The sequence below is a fragment of the Vidua chalybeata genome, chromosome 5, assembly GCF_026979565.1.
Source record: "Vidua chalybeata isolate OUT-0048 chromosome 5, bVidCha1 merged haplotype, whole genome shotgun sequence".
Classification (NCBI taxonomy): domain Eukaryota; kingdom Metazoa; phylum Chordata; class Aves; order Passeriformes; family Viduidae; genus Vidua; species Vidua chalybeata.
In genome coordinates this window covers 71497949-71519529 of record NC_071534.1, presented here as the reverse complement: position 1 = coordinate 71519529, position 21581 = coordinate 71497949, and the positions used below count along the sequence as shown (strand labels likewise).

At 52.7% G+C, this 21581-nt stretch overlaps 2 protein-coding genes across 2 annotated transcripts in view; both read left to right on the top strand.

Annotated features, from left to right (window-relative positions):
* Positions 1–7: 7 nt before the first annotated feature.
* LOC128788124 (smoothened homolog) lies at positions 8–5005 on the top strand (the record flags this gene model as incomplete). The annotated part of the gene is given in 13 exon segments (XM_053942938.1): positions 8–88; positions 660–869; positions 963–1135; positions 1943–2052; positions 2055–2161; positions 2248–2371; positions 2453–2545; positions 2731–2839; positions 3001–3186; positions 3492–3643; positions 3727–3861; positions 4051–4283; positions 4285–5005. Coding segments are annotated over 13 exon segments (1989 nt in total), but the record flags the coding sequence as incomplete, so codon positions are not given.
* A 9401-nt stretch (positions 5006–14406) lies between these two features.
* AHCYL2 (adenosylhomocysteinase like 2) overlaps positions 14407–21581 on the top strand; it is a 70638-nt gene continuing 63463 nt past the window's right edge. Inside the window, exon 1 of the mRNA XM_053943237.1 lies at positions 14407–14847. Coding sequence (XP_053799212.1) covers positions 14446–14847 — 402 coding nt within the window. The 5' untranslated portion in view covers positions 14407–14445. The remainder of the gene's footprint in view (positions 14848–21581) is intronic.

The following is a 21581-nucleotide window of genomic DNA, read 5'->3' as shown; positions in this document are numbered from 1 at the left end:
CCGGGCACCCTGCACCATCGTGGAGCGCGAGCGCGGCTGGCCCGACTTCCTCAAGTGCACCACCGACCGCTTCCCCGAGGGCTGCCCGGTACGGCGCTGGGCACGCGGGCCTGGGGAGGGAGAGCCCCTCTCTGCAGGAGAGAAGGGCTGGTGCTGGTCAGCCTGGAGAGGGGAAGGATCCAGGGAGAGCTTCCAGCACATTCCAGGCCCTGAAGGGGCTCCGGGAGAGCTGCAGAGGGACTGGGGACAAGGCCTGCAGGGACAGGACACAGGGAATGGCTCCCACTGCCAGAGGGCAGGGATGGATGGGAGATTGGGAATTGGGAATTCCTGGCTGGGCTGGAATTGCCAGAGCAGCTGGGGCTGCCCACTGCCATCCCTGGCAGTGCCCCAGGCCAGGCAGGGCACTGGGGTGGAGCAGCCTGGGACAGTGGGAGGTGTCCCTGCCATGGCAGGGGTGGCACTGCAGGGGCTCTGGGGTTCCTCCCAACCCATTCCATGATTCCCTGGTGATTCTATGGACCCCAGCTGCCCCCTGCCCTCCACAGGGCGCTGATGTCCAACTTGGCCACGGGGGTATCTCCTCCTCCTCCTCCTCCCTCTCCTCCTCCTTCCTCCTCCTCCTCCTCCTCCTCACGGCCTGGTTTCCCCTCTGGCAGAACGAGGTGCAGAACATCAAGTTCAACAGCTCGGGGCAGTGCGAGGCGCCGCTGGTGAGGACGGACAACCCCAAGAGCTGGTACGAGGACGTGGAGGGCTGCGGCATCCAGTGCCAGAACCCGCTGTTCACCGAGAAGGAGCACCGCGAGATGCACGTCTACATCGCCGCCTTCAGCTCCGTCACCATCTTCTGCACCTTCTTCACCCTGGTGAGGCGCGGGCTCCTTCTGGGGAGCCGTCCCCAGAATTGGGGGGGGGAGAAGGGGGCGGGCACCGAGCTGTCGCTTTCCCCACCCCTCCAGGCCACGTTTGTCGCTGACTGGAGGAACTCCAACCGCTACCCCGCCGTCATCCTGTTCTACGTCAACGCCTGCTTCTTCGTGGGCAGCATTGGCTGGCTGGCACAGTTCATGGACGGCGCCCGCGACGAGATCGTGTGCCGGGCCGACGGCACCATGCGGCTGGGCGAGCCCACGTAGGTGTCACCTCCGTCCCCGGCCCGCCACCAGAGTTGTCCCCGGCACCAAGGAGGGCTCTCAGGCTTCGGTGGACTCCTGGCGTGTCCCCTTGATTTATTAAAAAAAATATGGATATTGATCTAGCACCAATATCCAACTGTGACGGACAAAGCTCTCTGACAGTTTAAAGTTAGACAGTGTATGTTCATTGCGGCGCCGGGCAGCGTGCGGGACAGCTCCCAAATACACACTGCACCTTTCAAATTACAGAGTCCTTTTATCCACACAAGAATTGAATACCCGAAATACAAACACATATTCATCATTTTGGTCCATCCCATCCCTCGCTCCGTATGCTAATCATTCCCAAAGCCATTAAGCATGCGTAGTTTGTTCCTTGAAATGGGTCGGTGGTGCCTTTCATGGGAGGGGTCCCAAAATGAGGAAGTAAATGAAGTCTTCCTCATTCTGACCTTTCTGCCTTTTCAATGCAAATATGACAAATGAACCTTGGTAGAACTCCCATTCCTTGTCTTCAGTTGGTTTCAGAGCAGAGGAGGCCCACAACTGTCTCATGTTCCTAAAAGCTGTTTGTCAGTTTCTATATTCTTCATTATAAACCCAGCTAACTAAACATTGTGTTGACAAGCAATCAATTATTAGTTAACTACTAACTCTTAACTTCATCAAGGCCTCCTTACAGAGTCCTTTTATTTTAATTAACTCTAGTAAGGCTATATCTCTAACTAAAATCTTAGCTCCTCTAAAATCTCTAAATCCTTAAAGTTTATGTTTCACCCTCACCTTGCCTCACCTCTCCGCAGCTCCAACGAGACGCTGTCCTGCGTCATCATCTTCGTCATCGTGTACTACTCGCTGATGTCGGGTGTCATCTGGTTTGTCATGCTCACCTACGCCTGGCACACGTCCTTCAAGCCCTGGGCACCACCTACCAGCCGCTGCTGGGCAAGACCTCCTACTTCCACCTCATCACCTGGTCCATCCCCTTCGTGCTCACCGTGGCCATCCTGGCCGTGGCGCAGGTAACGGGGCCACCGTCACGGGATGGCGCCTCAGGGTGACGCCCGCAGCCAGCTGACCCTCCTGTCCCTGTCCCCGTCGCTGCCAGGTGGACGGTGACTCCGTCAGTGGCATCTGCTTCGTGGGCTACAAGAACTACCGCTACCGAGCCGGCTTCGTGCTGGCCCCCATCGGGCTCGTGCTCATCGTGGGGGGCTATTTCCTCATCCGGGGTAGGTGTGGCTCTGCTCTGGGGAAGGGACGGGGTCACCGTGGGTGTCCCCACACCCTGACCCCCCTCGCCCTCCCCGCAGGGGTCATGACGCTCTTCTCCATCAAGAGCAACCACCCCGGGCTGCTGAGCGAGAAGGCGGCCAGCAAGATCAACGAGACCATGCTGCGCCTGGGTGAGGGCTTCACCGGCACCGTTCCCCAGGGAATCCGCGTGGGAATGGGGACACTTTGTCACACAGCCCCTTCCCAGGGGTGGCAGCAGCGGGGGACAAAGCTGTGGTGCTGGTGGCACGGCCCCGGTGCGGCGTCTTTGTCTCGGTGTCACTGGAGTTTGGCTGGATGTCCTTCTTCTCTTCCAGGCATTTTGGCTTCTTGGCCTTCGGCTTCGTCTTCATCACCTTTGGCTGCCACTTCTATGACTTCTTCAACCAGGCCGAGTGGGAGCGCAGCTTCCGGGAATACGTCCTGTGAGTGGGACAGGGACGGGGCGTGACGGGGACGCGGTGGCACCGCGGTGGGCAGCCCCGTGTCCCCCACCAGCGGTGCCACCGCGTCTCCACCCTGCAGAGCCGTGGGGGCCGTGGGCTGTCCCCTCCTTAAAGCCGCTGTGCCCCGCGTGTCCCCGCAGGTGTGAGGCCAACGTGACCATCGCCACGCAGACCAACAAGCCCATCCCGGAGTGCGAGATCAAGAACCGGCCGAGCCTCCTGGTGGAGAAGATCAACCTCTTCGCCATGTTCGGCACCGGCGTCTCCATGAGCACCTGGGTCTGGACCAAGGCCACCCTGCTCATCTGGAAGCGCACCTGGTGCAGGTGGGACCCCGAGAGTGTCACCCGAGGATGTCACCCCGGCTCCCTGGAGCCCTTCCTGCCCCATCCAACGGGGTGTTGGAGGCCGTTCCCAGGTGTTTCTCCCTCAGCTCGCTGAGCTGTGGGCTCGCAGCAGCTCGGGAACGGGGTGGCCTCTCCCATGTGGCGTTTGTGGGACACCTCCATCCCCAAGCCCATTCCCCAGCCTGGTGTCCCCATGGGCAGGAGGGGAGCTGGGGAGGGTCCCTGTGCCCCCAGCTGTGACAGCTGCGCCCCCCCTGTCCCCTCTGTGCCCTCCGTGTCCCCAGGCTGACGGGGCAGAGCGACGACCAGCCCAAGAGGATCAAGAAGAGCAAGATGATCGCCAAGGCCTTCTCCAAGCGCAAGGAGCTGCTGCGCGACCCGGGCCAGGAGCTGTCCTTCAGCATGCACACCGTGTCCCACGACGCCCCGTGGGTACGTGCCAGGGGCAGGGGACGTCCCCAACAGCCCCGTGGGGGTCCCCAAAGTTCCCCCGTGACCAGATCCCCCCTGTCCCCGCAGCCGGCTTGGCGTTCAACATCAACGAGCCGTCGGCCGACGTGTCCTCGGCCTGGGCCCAGCACGTCACCAAGATGGTGGCCAGGAGAGGGGCCATCCTGCCCCAGGACATCTCCGTGACACCCGTGGCGACGCCTGGCAAGTCCTTGGGGGCCTCGTGGGGAATTTCTGGGGGATGAGCCGGGCTGGGCGTGGTGGGGGGTGTTGATGGAATATTTGGGATGGATCCCCGTGGCATCAGGCGGGTGGCGGGGGGGTGTTGGGGGCTGGCGGGGGGCACGGGCGGGACGTGGCCACTCAACAGCCACCTCACCCCACGTCCCCCAGTGCCACCAGAGGAGAGGGCCAACCTGTGGGTGGTGGAGGCCGACGTGTCCCCGGAGCTGCAGAAGCGCAGCGGCCGCAAGAAGAAGCGGAGGAAGAAGAAGAAGGAGGTGACCCCAGACCCCGAGCGCTGCCCGGGGCGCTCCACCGTCCCCAGCACCGTCCCTCGCCTGCCCCGCCTGCCCCCCCAGCCCTGCCTGGTGGCTTTTGCCCCCGATGTCCTGCCCGATGCCACCTTCCCCGGGGGCCGTGGGACGGGCGCGCGGCCGCAGGGCCGACGTCCTGCACGTGATCAGCAACCCCTTCTGCCCCGAGAGCGGCGCCGCCGACCCCGAGAGCCCCGGCGCCGGGCGCTGGCACCGCAACGGGGGCCCCCTGTGGCCCCCCCAGCCCGGCCCCCTGCCCCGCCCCGGGGCCAGCAGGACTCAGGGCTGCCGGGCAGGGCTGGCCCCCATCCACTCTCGGACCAACCTGGTGGACGCGGAGCTGCTGGAGCCCGATTCGGACTTCTGATCCCAGCGGGGTGTGGGGAGGGCGTGGGGACACCAGAACCCACCTGATCCCACGGGGATCCGTCCATCCACCTGACCACTTCCCATTTCTCCCCTTGGAGGATTCGTCTCTCCGTGCGCTTCCCAGCCCGGCGAGGTTTTTGGGATTCCCTCCAGCACCACCGGGAGAAAGGAGCTGTCGGTGGGACAGGGATTTAAGGACCAAGGGGACACCCGGGGACAGCCTAGATCAGGGTAGATTTGGGGCAGCTCTGCCCCACCCACGGCTAGAGGTACGTAGAGCTCACCCCCACTTGTGCCAATAGCAAATTTTCTTTTTTTTTTTTAAATTTCTGATTTTTTTAAACGTTTGTATCGTGATGCCTCTGCTCGGGGTGAGCCCAGTCAGGGCCAGCAGCAGCAGCAGCAGCAGTAGCAGCATCCCTGGTTTGCAGCCCTATTTTGGGTTCACCCAATCCCTTCCGAGACCCCAAAGTGCCTTCCAGCTCCCCGGAGAGCTGAGCCAGACCCAAATCAGGATTAGTGGGGTGGCAGCACCAGGGAGATGCGACAGGAAGCACCTTGGGCTGCGTGGGTGCTCCTGAGCAAAAAAAAAAAAAAAACAAAAAAAACAACCCCAAAAACCTTGGGGTGCTAGAGGTGAGTCAGGGTCAGCGACCCCCAGAGCAAAGCTTTTTTTAATTATTTTTTTAGGATTAACAAAAAAAAAAATAAAAATCAAGTCACAGCAAACCAGCGGAGCCCTGAGGCAGGAGGGCTCCAGTCCCTGCTGGTGTTTGGAATTTTCCCTATTTTTATTAAGTCCTGGTAGGCTCCTGGCTTTTTTTTTTTTTTTTTTTTTTGACCTCCACGGGTTCATTTTTGCTGTATAAAGGAAAAACCCTCCTGTATCAGTATTAAATTTACAGATTTTCAATCCCAGTGGCTGCTCTGGGCTCTTTTGGGGAGGGATCCATGTGGGAAAACATTTTGGTGGGGGGGGGTTTGTTCCTTTTTCCTAAAAACCCTCCTGCTTTAAAAACTGCTTTGAAGTGTTTTAAACCACTTTAAAGCACCTTAAAAAGCGTTTCAAACTGCTTTAAAGCACATTAAAAAGTGTTTGGAACCCCCTGTTCCACCTGCAGAAAGGAGCTCTGAGGGGTTGGAAATGCCCTCGAGGGCTGTGGGGACACTTTTGGGGACAAATGGGCAGTTTTGGGGACAAATGGGCAGTTTGGGGACAAATGGGGCCTTTGCCTGCAGGTGGCACCACGGGCTAAAATATCCCCCAAACCCCCAAAATTTGGGGCTACCCAAATTATAAATATCTTATATAATATCTTATAAATATCTTATAATATATCTTACAATACCTTATAAATATCTTATATAAATATATTATAAATAATCCCCAAACCCCCAAAATTCGGGTAGCCCCAAATTTTGGGTGCTCCTGGATGGGGTCCCACTGAAGCATCTGAAGTTTCCCACGGCTCTGGTGCTTTTTTGGGGGGGAAATGCTGCTTTTGGAAAAGATCCTTTTTTTATTTTGCTTGAGAGCCCTGCAGCTGCAGGGTTTGGTTATCCTGCAGACCAAACCCTGAAATTTAGGTGGAATTGGTCAGTGAAAATTGCATTTTTCCAGTGTTTGTTTATTTTTTTTTTCGGGCTGACCCTGCTCCAGAGTCAAAGCTGGATTGTCCGGGATGAAACAAAATATTTCTCTTTATCTCCTTTTTTTTTTGGGCTATTTTTTTTTTTCTTTCTATATATTTTATTTCGTGGCTTTCTTGGTGAAAAACCCAGTTCTAACAAAACTATTCCTACAAGATTTGCCATTTTGAAACAAAACCACCAAAATATTTTAATTTTGCAAGCAGCAGGAGATGTGCTGACAACATCACATCCTCCCAAAAAAAACCCACCTTGATTTTGGCGCCGGGGGAGAAAATTTTGAAGGAAGAAAACAGCCCCATTTTGCCAAAATCCAGCAAATTTCCATGAAATATCCTTAGGGAAAAGCTCCAGCATTCCCATGGGAGGTGCAGGAGAGTGAAGTGTAGAGGGTCACACATCTCCCAACACCTCCAGAGGTTTCCCTGGGGGAAAACGGGCAAATTTCAGGAAATTTGGGAAATATTCCCTGTGGATTCACTGATTCCCTGTGATTTCACTGGGCCACTGACCCCCAGGGAGAAACGCTGGCATTCCCCACCCATCTGGTGGAATTAAAAGGATGAAATCTCAGCTGGAACAGAAAACGACCTGGAAAATTCAGGTTTTCCCCTCTTGGTTCTACCTTAATTCCCTTGGTGGGAAAAACCAAACTCTGCTGTGGATCTGCACCCAGCCACGGCTCTCAAGGAGAGGAATTTTTGCTTTTCCAAGGCTGTTTTCTCCCAAACTTCCAGGCAAAACCATCCCAGGCTGGTGCCAGGGAGCGAGGGAAGGAGGCAGCCCCGAGCTGCCCGCCTCTCACAGAGCCCCAATTGTTGGAGCCTCCCTCCCCAAAGAGCCTCTGCCTTCCCCTCCTGGTATCTGTTGTTTTCCCAGAAAAATCACCAGGCACGGCCTGGATCCCTGGGATAACCTCTCTGTGCTCCCCCTGGTGCCTCAGGGTTTGGCTTTTCTATTTTTCAGATTCTGTGTGCGGGTCTGGGCTTCACATTATGGGATGGCGAGCTCTGTGCACAGAGCAGGGAGACAAAACAATTCCTGCTCCAGCTGGGCACCAAGGACAAATGATCCCAATCTCAGCCCCAGGAGCACAAACGTGGGCTGAAGCTCAGCTGGATCCAGGTGTGGGGTTTTGTTGTGTCAGATCCCAGGTGTGACTCCTGCAGTCCATGGAATGTCCCTGTGGGATTGGCACAGCAGCCCTGGCCCAGGCACAATCCAACTTCTGGGGCCAGGTTTGGCTTTGGTCCCACCTGGATCCTTCTCCAGAGGGTGCTGGGAAGCTCCGTAGGGAACACGAGGTCCCTCTGGGCAGCTCCACGTCCAGGACAAGGGACAGGACGAGAGGGGACAGCCCCAGGCTGTGCCAGGGGAGGTGCAGGGTGGCTGCTGGGGACAATTCCTCCATGGAAAGGCTTTCCAGGCATGGGAATGGGCTGCCCAAGGCAGGGTGGAATTGCCCTTCCTGGAGGGATTTCAAAGCCCTGTGCATGTGGCACTTGGGGACGTGGGGTGAGGCCTCAGCTTTGGCTTTTGTATTTTCAGTTTCTGAGCTGCTTTGGTGTGTGGGTCTGGGCTTCACATTATGGGATGGCGAGCTCTGTGCACAGAGCAGGGAGACAAAACAATTCCTGCTCCAGCTGGGCACCAAGGACAAATGATCCAAAGCTCAGGCCCAGGAGCACAAACAGCGTGGGCTGGAGAGAGAAAAACAAGCAGGATGGGAGTGCCTGGGCTAAAGCTGGAATGGGACAATGAACTGCAAGGTGCAAATGGAGCAGAGCTGATCCCAGTGAGAGCCCCCGGGAGCGCTCGTGCATTTTGGGACCATTTTGGTTCCTCTTGGCTGCAGCCCTGGCTGGGCTCTGGTGCTGCCCAAGGTGGATCCATGCAGGAGATCCTTGGAATAAATCCCTGCTTTGTTCTTTAGCTCTGCTCTAGGTCAGATCCTCAAGGCATCAGCCCTGGCATTTATGGCCAATCAACACCAGGAGTTTTGGGGGTGCTGGCAGCAGCACGGGGTGTTTTTCCCAGGAAAACACCATCCCTGCCAGTCTCCTGATTTTAGGAATATCCTTTAAAAGGTGAGGAAGAGCCCACGCTGAGCCAGGGCGGGTCAGGATTTTGCCCTGGTGAAGGACGTGCAAAACATCCTGGGATCTTTTTGTGGGATCTGAGATGATAAATTCCAGAGGATTTCTTTATTTCCAGGTTGGCACAAGCTCCTCTCCTCAGCAGAGGAGAGCTCAGGGTCGGGATTTTGCATTTGTGAGGGGTTTGCAAAACAATCTGATGAGGATCCACCCACAGGAGGATCAGGGTCGGGATTTTGCCTTGGTCAAAACAACCTGGTGGGTTTTGGTTTTGTTTTATGTTTTTGTTTTGGTTTTTTGTGGGTTTTTTTTGTGTGTTTTTGTTTGTTTGTTTTTGTTTTTTTTTTGTTTGTTTGTTTGTTTTTTTTTTTTTTCCTGGGACCTGTGGTACCAGGAAATATTGAATTCTGGAGGGTTTCTCCATCCTCTCCTCGACAGAGGAGGATCAGGGTCAGGATTTTGCTTTGGCCAAAACAACCTGGTGATTTTTCCTGTGGGATCTGTGGCACCAGGAAATGATAAATTCTGGAGGGTTTCTCCATCTCCAGGGCAGCACAAGCTCCTCTTAGCAGAAGAGGATCAGGGTTGGGATTTTGCCTTGGCCAAAACAACCTGGTGGGTTTTGGTTTTGTTTTTGGTTTTTGTGTGGTTTTTTTGGTGGTTTTTCTTTTTTGTTTTGTTTTGTTGTGTTTGGGTTTTTTTTGTTTTTTGTTTTGTGGTTTTTTGTTTGTTTGTTTTTTGTTTTGTTTTGTTTTGTTTTGTTTTGTTTTGTTTTTTCCTGAATTGAATTCTGGAGGGTTTCTCCATCTCCAGGGCAGCACAAGCCCCTCTTAGCAGAGGAGGATCAGGGTCAGGATTTTGCCCTGGTCAAAACAACCTGGTGGGTTTTTTGTGGGATCTGTGGCACCAAGGAAATGATAAATTTTATGGAATTTCTCCATCTCCAGGGCATCACAAGCTCCTCTTAGCAGAAGAGGATCAGGGTTGGGATTTTGCCTTGGTCAAAACACCCTGATGGGTTTTGGTTTTAGTTTTGGTTTTGTTTTTTTTTGTTTTGGTTTTGTTTTGTTGTGTTTTTTTTTGTTTGTTTGCTTGCTTTTGGGTTTTTTTTGTAGTTTTTTGGTTGGTTTTTTTGTTTGTTTGTTTGTTTTTGTTTTTTGTTTTGTTTTGTTTTGTTTTTGTTTTTTTCCTGGGACCTGTGGTACCAGGAAATACTGAATTCTGGAGGGTTTCTCCATCCTCAGGTCGACACAAGCTCCTCTCCTTGGCAGAGGAGGATCAGGGTCAGGATTTTGCCTTGGCCAAAACACCCTGATGATTTTTTCCTGTGGGATCTGTGGCACCAAGGAAATGATGAATTTTACAGGATTTCTCCATCTCCAGGGCATCACAAGCTCCTCTCGTCGACAGAAGAGGATCGGGGTCAGGATTTTGCCCTGGTCAAAACAATCTGGTGGGTTTTTTGTGGGATCTGTGGCACCAGGAAATGATGAATTTTACAGGATTTCTCCATCTCCAGGGCATCACAAGCTCCTCTTAGCAGAGGAGGATCAGGGTTGGGATTTTGCCTTGGTCAAAACACCCTGATGGGTTTTGGTTTTAGTTTTGGTTTTGTTTTTTGTTTTGGTTTTGTTTTTTTTGTTTTTTTTTTTTATTGTTTGTTTGTTTGCTTTTGGGTCTTTTTTGTAGTTCTTTGGTTGGGTTTTTTTTGTTTGTTTGTTTTGGTTTTGTTTTGCTTTTTTTTGTTTTTGTTTTTTTCCTGGGACCTGTGGTACCAGGAAATATTGAATTCTGGAGGGTTTCTCCATCCTCAGGTCGACACAAGCTCCTCTCCTTGGCAGAGGAGGATCAGGGTCAGGATTTTGCCTTGGCCAAAACACCCTGATGATTTTTTCCTGTGGGATCTGTGGCACCAAGGAAATGATGAATTTTACAGGATTTCTCCATCTCCAGGGCATCACAAGCTCCTCTCGTCCGCAGAAGAGGATCAGGGTCAGGATTTTGCCCTGGTCAAAACAACCTGGTGGGTTTTGGTTTTGTTTTTGGTTTTTTTTGTTTTGTTTTTTCCTGGGACCTGTGGCACCAGGAAATATTGAATTCTGGAGGGTTTCTCCATCTCCAGGGCAGCACAAGCTCCTCTTAGCAGAAGAGGATCAGGGTCAGGATTTTGCCTTGGTCAAAACAACCTGGTGGGTTTTGGTTTTGTTTTTGGTTTTTTGTGGGTTTTTTTTTTTTTTTTTGTGGTTTTTTTGTTTGTTTTTTGGTTTTTTTTTGTTTTGTTTGTTTGTGGTTTTTTGTTTTTGTTTTTTTCCTGGGACCTGTGGTACCAGGAAATATTGAATTCTGGAGGGTTTCTCCATCTCCAGGGCAGCACAAGCTCCTCTCCTTGGCAGAGGAGGATGAGGGTTGGGATTTTGCCTTGGCCAAAACACCCTGATGATTTTTTCCTGTGGGATCTGTGGCACCAAGGAAATGATGAATTTTACAGGATTTCTCCATCTCCAGGGCATCACAAGCTCCTCTCGTCGACAGAAGAGGATCGGGGTCAGGATTTTGCCCTGGTCAAAACAACCTGGTGGGTTTTTTGTGGGATCTGTGGCACCAGGAAATTATGAATTTTACAGGATTTCTCCATCTCCAGGGCATCACAAGCTCCTCTTAGCAGAAGAGGATCAGGGTTGGGATTTTGCCTTGGTTAAAACACCCTGATGGGTTTTGGTTTTGTTTTTTTTGTTTTGTTTTTTTTTGTGGGTTTTTTATTGTTTGTTTGTTTGCTTTTGGGTTTTTTTTGGTAGTTTTTTGGTTGGGTTTGTTGTTGTTTGTTTGTTTTTGGTTTTGTTTTGTTTTGTTTTGGTTGTTTTTTTTTCCTGGGACCTGTGGTACCAGGAAATATTGAATTCTGGAGGGTTTCTCCATCCTCAGGTCGACACAAGCTCCTCTCCTTGGCAGAGGAGGATCAGGGTCAGGATTTTGCCTTGGCCAAAACACCCTGATGATTTTTTCCTGTGGGATCTGTGGCACCAAGGAAATGATGAATTTTACAGGATTTCTCCATCTCCAGGGCATCACAACCTCCTCTCCTCCGCAGAGGAGGATCAGGGTCAGGATTTTGCCCTGGTCAAAACAACCTGGTGGGTTTTTTGTGGGATCTGTGGCACCAGGAAATGATGAATTTTACAGGATTTCTCCATCTCCAGGGCCAAAACAACCTGGTGGGTTTTTTGTGGGATCTGTGGCACCAAGGAAATGATAAATTTTGCAGGATTTCTCCATCTCCAGGGCAGCACAAGCTCCTCTCCTCCGCAGAGGAGGATCAGGGTCGGGATTTTGCCCTGGCCCGAACACCCTGGTGGGTTTTTTTGGTGCGATCTAAGGTTTCCCCAGCTCAGGGCCAGCACCACCTCCTCTCCTGAGCAGAACCGCGGCGCTGCAGCAGCTCTCCATGGCAGGGGAGGGATTTTGCTCCAGCTTCCAATCCCTGCCCCGAGCCGGAGTTCCGCGATCCCGCAGAGGGGCAGGGACGAGCTGCGCACTCCGACCCCGCCGCTGCTCCAGCGGGAACAGCTTCAGCTCCGTGGGGTCGTGTGAAAAATGCACGTTTTATGATTGGCTTTTCGCAAATGTTACAATGAATATTAGATGTGCAGTGTTGGGAAGTTACGCTGTATTAATTCTCTCCAGTGGTGTGTTGAATGTATTTTTAGGTTATAACACAACGTGAAAATAGAAACTGTACTATGTAAGATGCTTTTTAACTAGCTCAAGAAAAAGATGGGATAATCAAGGAATTCTTCACACAAGGATAACAATTACAGAAACCCCTAAATTTTCCAGAGGAGAGGAATTTATGACTTTCCTTATCAACAGAAACGAACTTCTTCAAGCCTCACTTAGACTCGAAGGCACCTGGGGATTAACAGAAACTTTTTGACAAGTACCAGACGAATTTCTTGTTTTAAATAAAATATATTCATAATCATGAAGTGTTTTGTATATGCAACAGGCTGTTGCTTTTAAGGTTATTCCTTTGTTCAAAAGGCATGCTTGTCGTGGCTTAAGTGCCTGAGAGTAACTGGACGTCCATAATTCTTTGCTTTTTATTGCCTTGCAATTGTCTTAACTCTAAATTTTTATTACTCTAATTGTGTTACTATTTTTATAACCATTTTATTATTATTATGAAACTTTAAACGTTTTAAAACCCAAGCGATTGGCGTTTTTCACAGGTTGGGAATTGTCCTCATCGCTGCTGCTCCTTTAACTCCCACCCCCTCTGGAATTCCTGCCCCTCTCCCGTGACTCTTTCTTCCCTCAAACCCTCCTCCTTCAGCCTCTCAGGCTCTCCTCTCCTTCCATCTCTCCCCTCCCTCCTGATTTTTTGGGCAGGGCTCTGTGGATTCCTTCCCTCCCTCCTCTCCTCCAGCTCGCCCCAAACGCCGAGCTCGCCCGGGGCTTGAGAATTGGAGAATTAACGCTTGAGAATTGAGAATTAATTAAGCTCTCGCCCGCCAACAGCTCCAAGTTCTTCTCCCAGGGCTGGTCTCAATCAGTAACAATAATAAAAGGATGGGTTTGCACCCCAGAAGAGGCACATTCCCAAAGAGCCGGATTTAGAAAAGGTGGTAAAGCTTAAATCATCAGGTGTAAATCAGAAATGCTGTGCTTTGTTACTGGCTGGTGCCTGCAGGCTGAGCTCCGTGGCAGGACAGCAGGTCCCAAGCCTTTGGAGGGCACGTTCCCCACGCCAGGATGCTCCTCATTCCCATGGGTTTTCCATTTTGGGGGGCATATCAGTATAAAACAACTCAAAAATAAGCTTTATTTCCTTGTATACTGTAGTTTAGTAGACACATGTGTACTGTAGTTTAGTAGACATCAGTTTATAGAGAATTATCTATTATAGATAAATAGTTCTCAGCAGAGCTCTCCACATCAAAACTCACTGCTTTAAGTGCCCACTGACCCTGATCCCCAAAATACATTCTGTTTTGTATTTACCTTTTTACTCAAAGCAATGGAACATTTGGGTTCCACCTTAGTGCTGAAATGTTTGAGTGCTATAACACCGTCCAACTGCATCAGAAAGGTTCTAAACTTCAGTTCTGGTTTTTTTCCAACCCCTTTGGCTCTGAAATTCCATAACTTGGACTCAGTTTCCCCATGGGGGTGGCCTCGGTGGGACATCTGTCCTTGCTGGTGGCTCTTGGGGACACGGATCAGGGGGTGGCCTTGCAGTGGTTGCACTTCATTGCCTGGGGGGGGCTTTTCCAACCCCTTTGGCTCCGAAATTCCAGCATTTTGGTCCAGGCCTGGGGAGCTGCCTGGCCAGACCGTGGCACCGCGGGGACACCAAATCCCGAGACAGATCGAGTCCAGAGAAGGGACAAAGGAGCTGGGGAAGGGTCTGGAGAGGCCGAGGGAGCTGGGAAGGGGCTGAGCCTGGAGCAAAGGAGGCTCAGGGGGGACCTTGTGGCTCTGCACAAGTCCCTGGCAGGAGGGGACAGCCAGGGGGGGTCGGGCTGTGCTCCAGGGAACAGGGACAGGAGGAGAGGGAACGGCCTCGGGCTGGGCCAGGGGAAGTGAGGTTGGACATCAGCAGGAATTTCCCCATGGAAAGGGGGGTCAGGCCTCGGCAGGGGCTGCCCAGGGAGCTTTGGAGTGCCCATTCCTGGAGGTGTCCAAGGAATCCCTGGAGGTGGCGCTCAGGGCTCCGGGCTGGTAACATAAGGTGGGGATCGGGCACACCTTGGTGTCGATGGTCCTGAAGGTCTTTTACAACCTCAGTGCTTCTGGGATTCTGTGCCCGGCGGCCGAAACACTGAAAATTCATCAAAAACGTGAAGAGAAAAAAAAAAAAAAAAAAAAAAAACAAAAAAAAAAACAAAACAAAAAAAAAAACCACCACAAATATGCCTTTGAGGACTACAACTCCCACCAACCCCCGCGCGGCCCCGCGAGGAGGCGCAGGGGCTGCCGGGAGCTGTAGTCGCGACGGGGCGGAGCACGGGGCGGCAGGACTGCATGTCCCGGCATGCAGCGCGGCGGCGAGGCGGGGCGAGGCGGGGCCGGCGGCCCTGAGGGAGCCGGAGCCGGAGCCGGAGCAGGAGCCGGAGCCGGAGCCGGAGCAGTCGGCGGCGATGTCGGTGCAGGTGGCGGTGGCCGCGCCCGCCGTGGAGCTGAAGGAGCTCGGCGGCCCCATGGACAAGGCGGCGGGGCCGCCGTGCGAGCCTGCGGGCGCTCACGCGGCGGGGCACGCCGTGGCGGCGGCGCCCGCCTGCCCCGTGCCGGGCGCCGAGCGTGAGGCGGCCCCGGCCCCCTCCGCCGAGCGGCCTCCGGGGGGCGGCTGCCCCGCGCTCTCCTCGGCCGCCGGCGTGTCCTCGGCCGCCGGCAAGGTGCCGCAGGCTTCGGCCATGAAGAGGAGCGACCCGCACCACCCCCAGCACCGGCACCGCGACGGCGGCGAGAGCGGCGGCGCCGCGGCCGAGGCGCTGGTGAGCCCCGACGGCACCGTCACCGAGGCGCCGCGCACCGTCAAGAAGGTAACGGCGGCGGCAGCGGCAGGGAGCCCTCCTGGCGGGGCTGTGCGGGACGTCCCCGCGGGCACAGCGCCGTAGCGGGCACGGGGAGCCGGCCCGGGGCTCGGGGACGGGGCTCTGCCGCGGCCGGGCGAAGGACCGGCCCGGTGCGGGGGTGCGCGGGGGGCGCCGCTGACCCCCAGGCGCTGCCGTGGCCGCGGGGCTGCTCCGGGGCTGTGGCTGCATTTTGGGGACGTGTTCTGCCGTGCCTGGCGCGGGGGGGGGGGGGCTGTTTGCGTCTTGTGCCTCCCCCTCCCCGCCGTGTCTGAGCGGTGGGGAGATGTGGGGTGACACCGAGTGGCCTTGCACCCCGTTCCCGCACCCCCAGGTGACACCGAGTGCGTTTACATCTCACACCTGCACCCCTAGGTGTCTCTGGGTGCCTTGATACCCCATTTCTGCACCCCCAGGTGTCTCTGGGTGGGTTTGCCCCCCCCAGGTGTCTCTGGGTGGGTTGCACCCCATTTCTGCCCCCCCCAGGTGTCTCTGGGTGGGTTTGCACCCCATTTCTGCCCCCCCAGGTGTCTCAGGGCGCCCTTACACCCCATTTCTGCCCCCCCAGGTGACACTGGGTGGGTTTACACCCCATTTCTGCCCCCCCAGGTGGCACTGAGTGCCCTTACACCCCATTCCTGCCCCCCCAGGTGACACTGGGTGCCCTTACACCCCATTTCTGCACCCCCAGGTGTCTCTGGTTGGGTTTAGACCCCGTTCCTGCCCCCCCAGGTGTCTCTGGGTGGGTTTAGACCCCGTTCCTGCCCCCCCAGGTGTCTCTGGGTGGGTTTACACCCCATTTCTGCCCCCCAGGTGTCTCTGGGTGCCCTTACACCCCATTTCTGCCCCCCCAGGTGTCTCAGGGTGCCCTTACACCCCGTTCCTGCACCCCAGGTGTGTGAGCTCCAGGGCGTGTGTGGGTTCACATCAGGTTCACGTTCCCAGGGTTATCTGGGGAATGTGGATAAGATAAAAATGTCCCAGGTGCCACCGGTGAGGTTGGCACCCGGGTGTGCCCGTTCCTGGGTGTGGGGTGTGTCGGGGGGGGTTTGGGGGGTGCCCCTCTCCCGGGGGTGCTGTGGCCTTGGGGCTGTGAATCCCGGCGAGTCCATCCGTGTGTGTGCAGCTCCTCAGGTGCTCCCTGGAGCAGGGGGTGGTGTGTACCTGCTGTGCGAGTAGGGAAATGCACATTTCCCCTGTTTTTTGGCATCTCAGGAGAAGGAGCTGTCCCCTGTGAACCTTTTTAGGGGGGAAACAAGCGTGCCTGTCCTAAGGGAGCCTCTCACCTCGTGAAACTTTGGGGTGAAAAGTTTCATCACCTCCCCTGCTGGTGGGCTTCCACCCTCTTTTGGGCTTGCTCCGAAATTTCCTCTCCCTTTTGCAAGGCCCGGGGTGAGGGGGGTTTGTCTTCAGAACTGATTTCCTTCTGGGTGGCTTCCCTGAAATTCCAGTTTCTCCTCAGAAGGAGAACATCCCTGCAGGGCAGGGGCTGGGTCTTGGTTTCTTCATCCCCCTAAAATCCCTTCTTTAGGGTTAGGAGGGGGTTCAGCTGCTCACTAAAGGACATTTTTCCTCTGAGATCCCGACTCCCATCCCCAGTGTTTGGAGTCCTTTCTGTTTGATATCCTAATCCCATCTCTATTTTTAGACACCCTCAGGGCATCATTTTTCCCCTTAAATGTGCTTCATCCCACCCCTCTCCATTCTTTTCTGGGTTAATGCAAAAAAAAAAAAAAGGGATTTCACCCTTTTTTCAAAGGCTGAGCTGGGAACCTGAAACAGCTTCAAACCTGCATCACTCCCTTAGGCTGCTCCTAATCCCAGGAGCAGAGCCACAGATCCAGGAGGAAGCTGGAATTCCTGCCTCCCTCTGCTTGGGATGTGCTGCTGGAGAGGATCTGGGACTGTTCCTTCTCCTCCTTTGCCCAGCCACTCAGACCAGGCTTTTCATTCATCCAGCTCCTCTCCTCCTCAGGAGGAGCTGGTGAAAGAAATAACATTTAATATCCTGCTCTTACTGGAATAAAACCAGATTTGGGAGCCATCAAATTGTCCCCAGGCCCGTGGCTATAAAATTGGGCACGTGGAGCTGGAGCATCTGGTGAAAGGAGGTTTAGGACAAAAATAAGAGAATTTTTTTTTTTTACTCAGATCCAACAGAACTTTGCTGATATAGAGGTAAAAGTGTAATAAAAATAGATTAAATGTGTAGCAGAACTGTGATTCTCCTGAGTGTTTGGTAGAAACAAAATCTCCGTATTTTTTTCTTGGCTGGTTTATATAAATATATTTTTCTTGGGTTTTTTTTCCCTTTCCTTGGAATCCTAACACCCATCCTTGAGATATTGTGATTTTGCAGTTCTGAGACAAAAAGAGTTCCCAGGAAATTGCAGTGCCTCTTTTCCTCTTTTCACTCTCATTTTAAATCTTCTGTTCTGTCAGTTCAGCATTTTATTGATCTGTCTGCCTTTAGATGCTCTGATTTGTATTTCACCTTGGTAGGGTGTAAAAGAGGAAGGAATAGATGGAGTAGATGATATTTTTATATATATTTATATGCAGGCATTATAGGTGGTGCTGGGTTTCTCTGCCACCTGCAGAGATCAGATCTTGGGGAAAATCCCTGGGGTTGTTGTTCCCTTTGGGTTCTTGCTGGAAATGCTGGAATTCCTCATTCCTGAGGTGAAATTTTGCAGGTGAAAGCTCATCCAGTTCTGACCCTCAGCCACAAGAAAAACTTTAAATTTAATCAGATTCAGGTCTTGATTTAATGATTGTGAGGTGACAAATCTGTGCCCCTTCACCTGGGAGAAGAATGGGTTGGGCTAGAAGAGACCTTAAAGCCCAACCAGTTCTGACCCTCAGCCACAAGAAAAACTTAAATTTTATCAGATTCAGGTCTTGGTTTAATGATTTTGAGGTGACAAATCTGTGCCCCTTTCTTCACCTGGGAGAAGAATGGGTTGGGCTAGAAGAGACCTTAAAGCCCATCCAGTTCTGACCCTCAGCCACAAGAAAATTTTTATCAGATTCAGGTCTTGATTTAATGATTGTGAGGTGACAACTCCGTGCCCCTTTCTTCAGCTGGGAGAAGAATCCCAGGGTGGGATGGGTTGGGTTGGAAGGGACCTAAAAGCTCATCCAGTTCTGACCCTCAGCCACAAGAAAAACTTAAATTTTATCAGATTCAGGTCTTGGTTTAATGATTTTGAGGTGACAAATCTGTGCCCCTTTCTTCAGCTGGGAGAAGAATGGGTTGGGCTAGAAGAGACCTTAAAGCCCATCCAGTTCTGACCCTCAGCCACAAGAAAAACTTTAAATTTAATCAGATTCAGGTCTTGATTTAATGATTGTGAGGTGACAAATCTGTGCCCCTTTCTTCACCTGGGAGAAGAATGGTGGAATCACAGGATGGGTTGGGCTGGAAGGGACCTTAAAGCCCGTCCAGTTCTGACCCTCAGCCACAAGAAAAACTTAAATTTTATCAGATTCAGGTCTTGATTTAATGATTGTGAGGTGACAACTCCGTGCCCCTTTCTTCAGTTGGGAGGAGAATCCCAGGGTGGGATGGGTTGGGTTGGAAGGGACCTAAAAGCTCATCCAGTTCTGACCCTCAGCCACAAGAACAACTTTAAATTTAATCAGATTCAGGTCTTGTTTTAGTGATTGTGAGGTGACAAATCTGTGCCCCTTTCTTCACCTGGGAGAAGAGTGGTGGAATCACAGGATGGGTTGGGCTGGAAGGGACCTAAAAGCTCATCCAGTTCTGACCCTCAGCCACAAGAAAACTTAAGTTTTATCAGATTCAGGTCTTGATTTAATGGTTGTGAGGTGACAACTCCGTGCCCCTTTCTTTAGTTAGGAGAAGAATCCCAGGGTGGGATGGGTTGTGGTGGAAGGGACCTAAAAGCTCATCCAGTTCTGACCCCTGCCACAAGAAAAACTTAAATTTTATCAGATTCAGGTCTTGGTTTAATGATTGTGAGGTGACAAATCTGTGCCCCTTTCTTCACCTGGGAGAAGAATGGTGGAATCACAGGATGGGTTGGGCTGGAAGGGACCTTAAAGCCCGTCCAGTTCTGACCCTCAGCCACAAGAAAAACTTAAATTTTATCAGATTCAGGTCTTGATTTAATGGTTGTGAGGTGACAACTCAAGAAGAATCACCCTGTGATTCCCTTTCTTCAGCTGGGAGAAGAATCCCAGGGTGGGATGGGTTGTGCTGGAAGGGACCTTAAAGCCCATCCAGTTCTGACCCCTGCCACAAGAAATCAAGGTTCAGGTCTTGACTCAATGGCTGTGGGGTGCTCGGGGCTCTGGGAGTTCCTGCCCCCACACTGGGCAGGTGTGGGATGGAGGTTCCAGACCTTCCCCTGACCCTCTCTCCGCGCTCTCCTCCCGTGGCTCCAAGCTGAGGATGCAATTCCTCACTTTGGGCTGAGTGAATTTCCTGCTGGATGAATCTCTCTCTCGAGTGGGGTGGAGGAAGAGCTGGGAATGCAGAGGGAGCTGGAAAAGCCCCTCAGGAGCAGCCGGACGCTGCCCTGGCTGGCCTGTGGGGTGGATTTGGGGTCAGACCGGCCCCGTTCCCACTGCCAGGCGAACCCAGGGGCTGGGGAGCAGCTCCAGGTGTTCACAGCTGTGAGTCAGGCCCTGAGTCACCTGCACTGGCTCCATTTTGGGGTTTTAGTGGTGTTTTGATGATGTGGTGATCGCTCATCAGCTTTAGGGGGTGGTAGCTGCTGGTTTTGGGGTTTAGAGTGGTGTTTTGATGATGAGATGATCACTCATCATCTCTGGGGGGTGGTGGATGCTGGTGTTGTGTCAATTCTTGGAGCATTCCCAGATCCACACAGCTGAGAGTCACAGAACTTCTGGGAATCCTGTTATTAGTGAGGGGGGAGCCTTAATTAAGCCTTCCAAACTCATTAACTGGGCAATCTCAGCCTTGTCATGACACCTCTGTGCCCCTTTCTTCAGCTGCAGAAGAATGGTGGAATCATGGGATGGGTTGGGCTGGAAGGAACCTTAAAGCCCATCCACTTCTGACCCTCAGCCACAAGAAAAACTTAAATTTTATCAGATTCAGGTCTTGATTTAATGGTTGTGAGATGACAACTCTGTGCCCCTTTCTTCAGCTGGTAGAAGAATCACAGAGTGGGCTGCAAGGGACCTTAAAGCCCATCCAGTTCTGACCCCTGCAACAAGAAAAACTTGGATTTAGTCAGATTTAGACTGATTTAATGATTGTGAGGTGACAACTCCGTGCCCCTTTCTTCAGCTGGGAGAAGAATCCCAGGGTGGGATGGGTTGGGTTTGAAAGGACCTTAAAGCTCGTCCAGTTCTGACCCTAAGCCACAAGAAAACTTAAATTTAATCAGATTCAGTTCTTGATTCAATGATTTTAAAGTGACAACTCTGTGAAGAAGGTGGAATCACGGGATGGGCTGGGTTGGAGGGGACCTTAAAGCCCATCCAGTTCTGACCTCTGCAGCAAGAAAAAAATCAAATTTAATCCAGTTCAGGTCTTGATTGAATGGTTGTAAAGTGACAGCTCCGTGAAGAATGGAGGAATCACGGGATGGGTTGGATTGGAGGGGACCTTAAAGCCCATCCAGTTCTGACCCTCAGTCACAAGAAAACTTAAATTTTATCAGATTCAGGTCTTGATTTAATGGTTGGGAGATGACAACTCAAGAAGAATCACCCTGTGGATTCCCTTTCTTCAGCTGGGAGAAGAATCCCAGGGTGGGATGGGTTGTGCTGGAAGGGACCTTAAAGCCCAACCAGTTCTGAGCCCTGCCACAAGAAATCAAGGTTAATTTCTTGATTGAATGGCTGTGGGGTGCTCGGGGCTCTGGGAGTTCCTGCCCCCCACACTGGGAAGGTTAAACCTCAGCAAGTGGCGAGTTTTACACGAAGCAAACACCGAGCTCCAAAGCAAAGGTGATTTTTTTCCCCCCCCTGTCCCAGGTTTCCAGGAAACCTGGGGTTTCCAGCTGTGTTCTCGAGCTCCTCCCGATGATCAAAGCCGAGGTTTTGTGCTGGCCTTGGGGGATCGATTCACGTCGCGGGCTCCGTTCTCTCTTTGCCGACGCCTCCGCAGCGCCGGGGGCTGCGGGAAGCGGTGCCTTTTGTCACCGCTAAGGAGGTGCCACACGCTCGTGCCACGTCCCTGCTCGGCTGTCACCCTCCTGGAACCCCTGGCGGTGCCATTCCGTCCCCAGGAATGCCTGCTGCTCGCTGGGCTGGCACATCACCTGACGGCCGCGGGAGGTTTTGTTCTGCTCCGCCTATAAATGACTCTCATGTGCCTCCTCTAAATGATGGCTCTGACCTTGCTTCCCAGCAGATTTCACTGGCAGCAAAGCCTGCCTTTCCCGTGGAAATTCCCACTTCGTTTCGAGGCACAGGAATGAGGCGTTTTCAGCTCTATTAAGGATTTTTTTTTTTCTCCCTTCTAGCCCCCAGCCATCACTTCTGCCAGGTGATAAATGCTTCTTCCCCCGGGGCTGAATTCCCAGGAAATGCTGGAATGCTCTTTAGGAAAACCTTCCGGGGGAGAGGCAAATTCTTTAATTTGGTGTGATAATCTGGGTTAATTTTAGCAGGTGCCTGCGTGGAGCCGAGTGCAAGGATCAACCCATGGGGCTGAGGAGCGGGGAGATGAAAAAGGAGAGGGAAATAAAAACAGGATGAGGAGG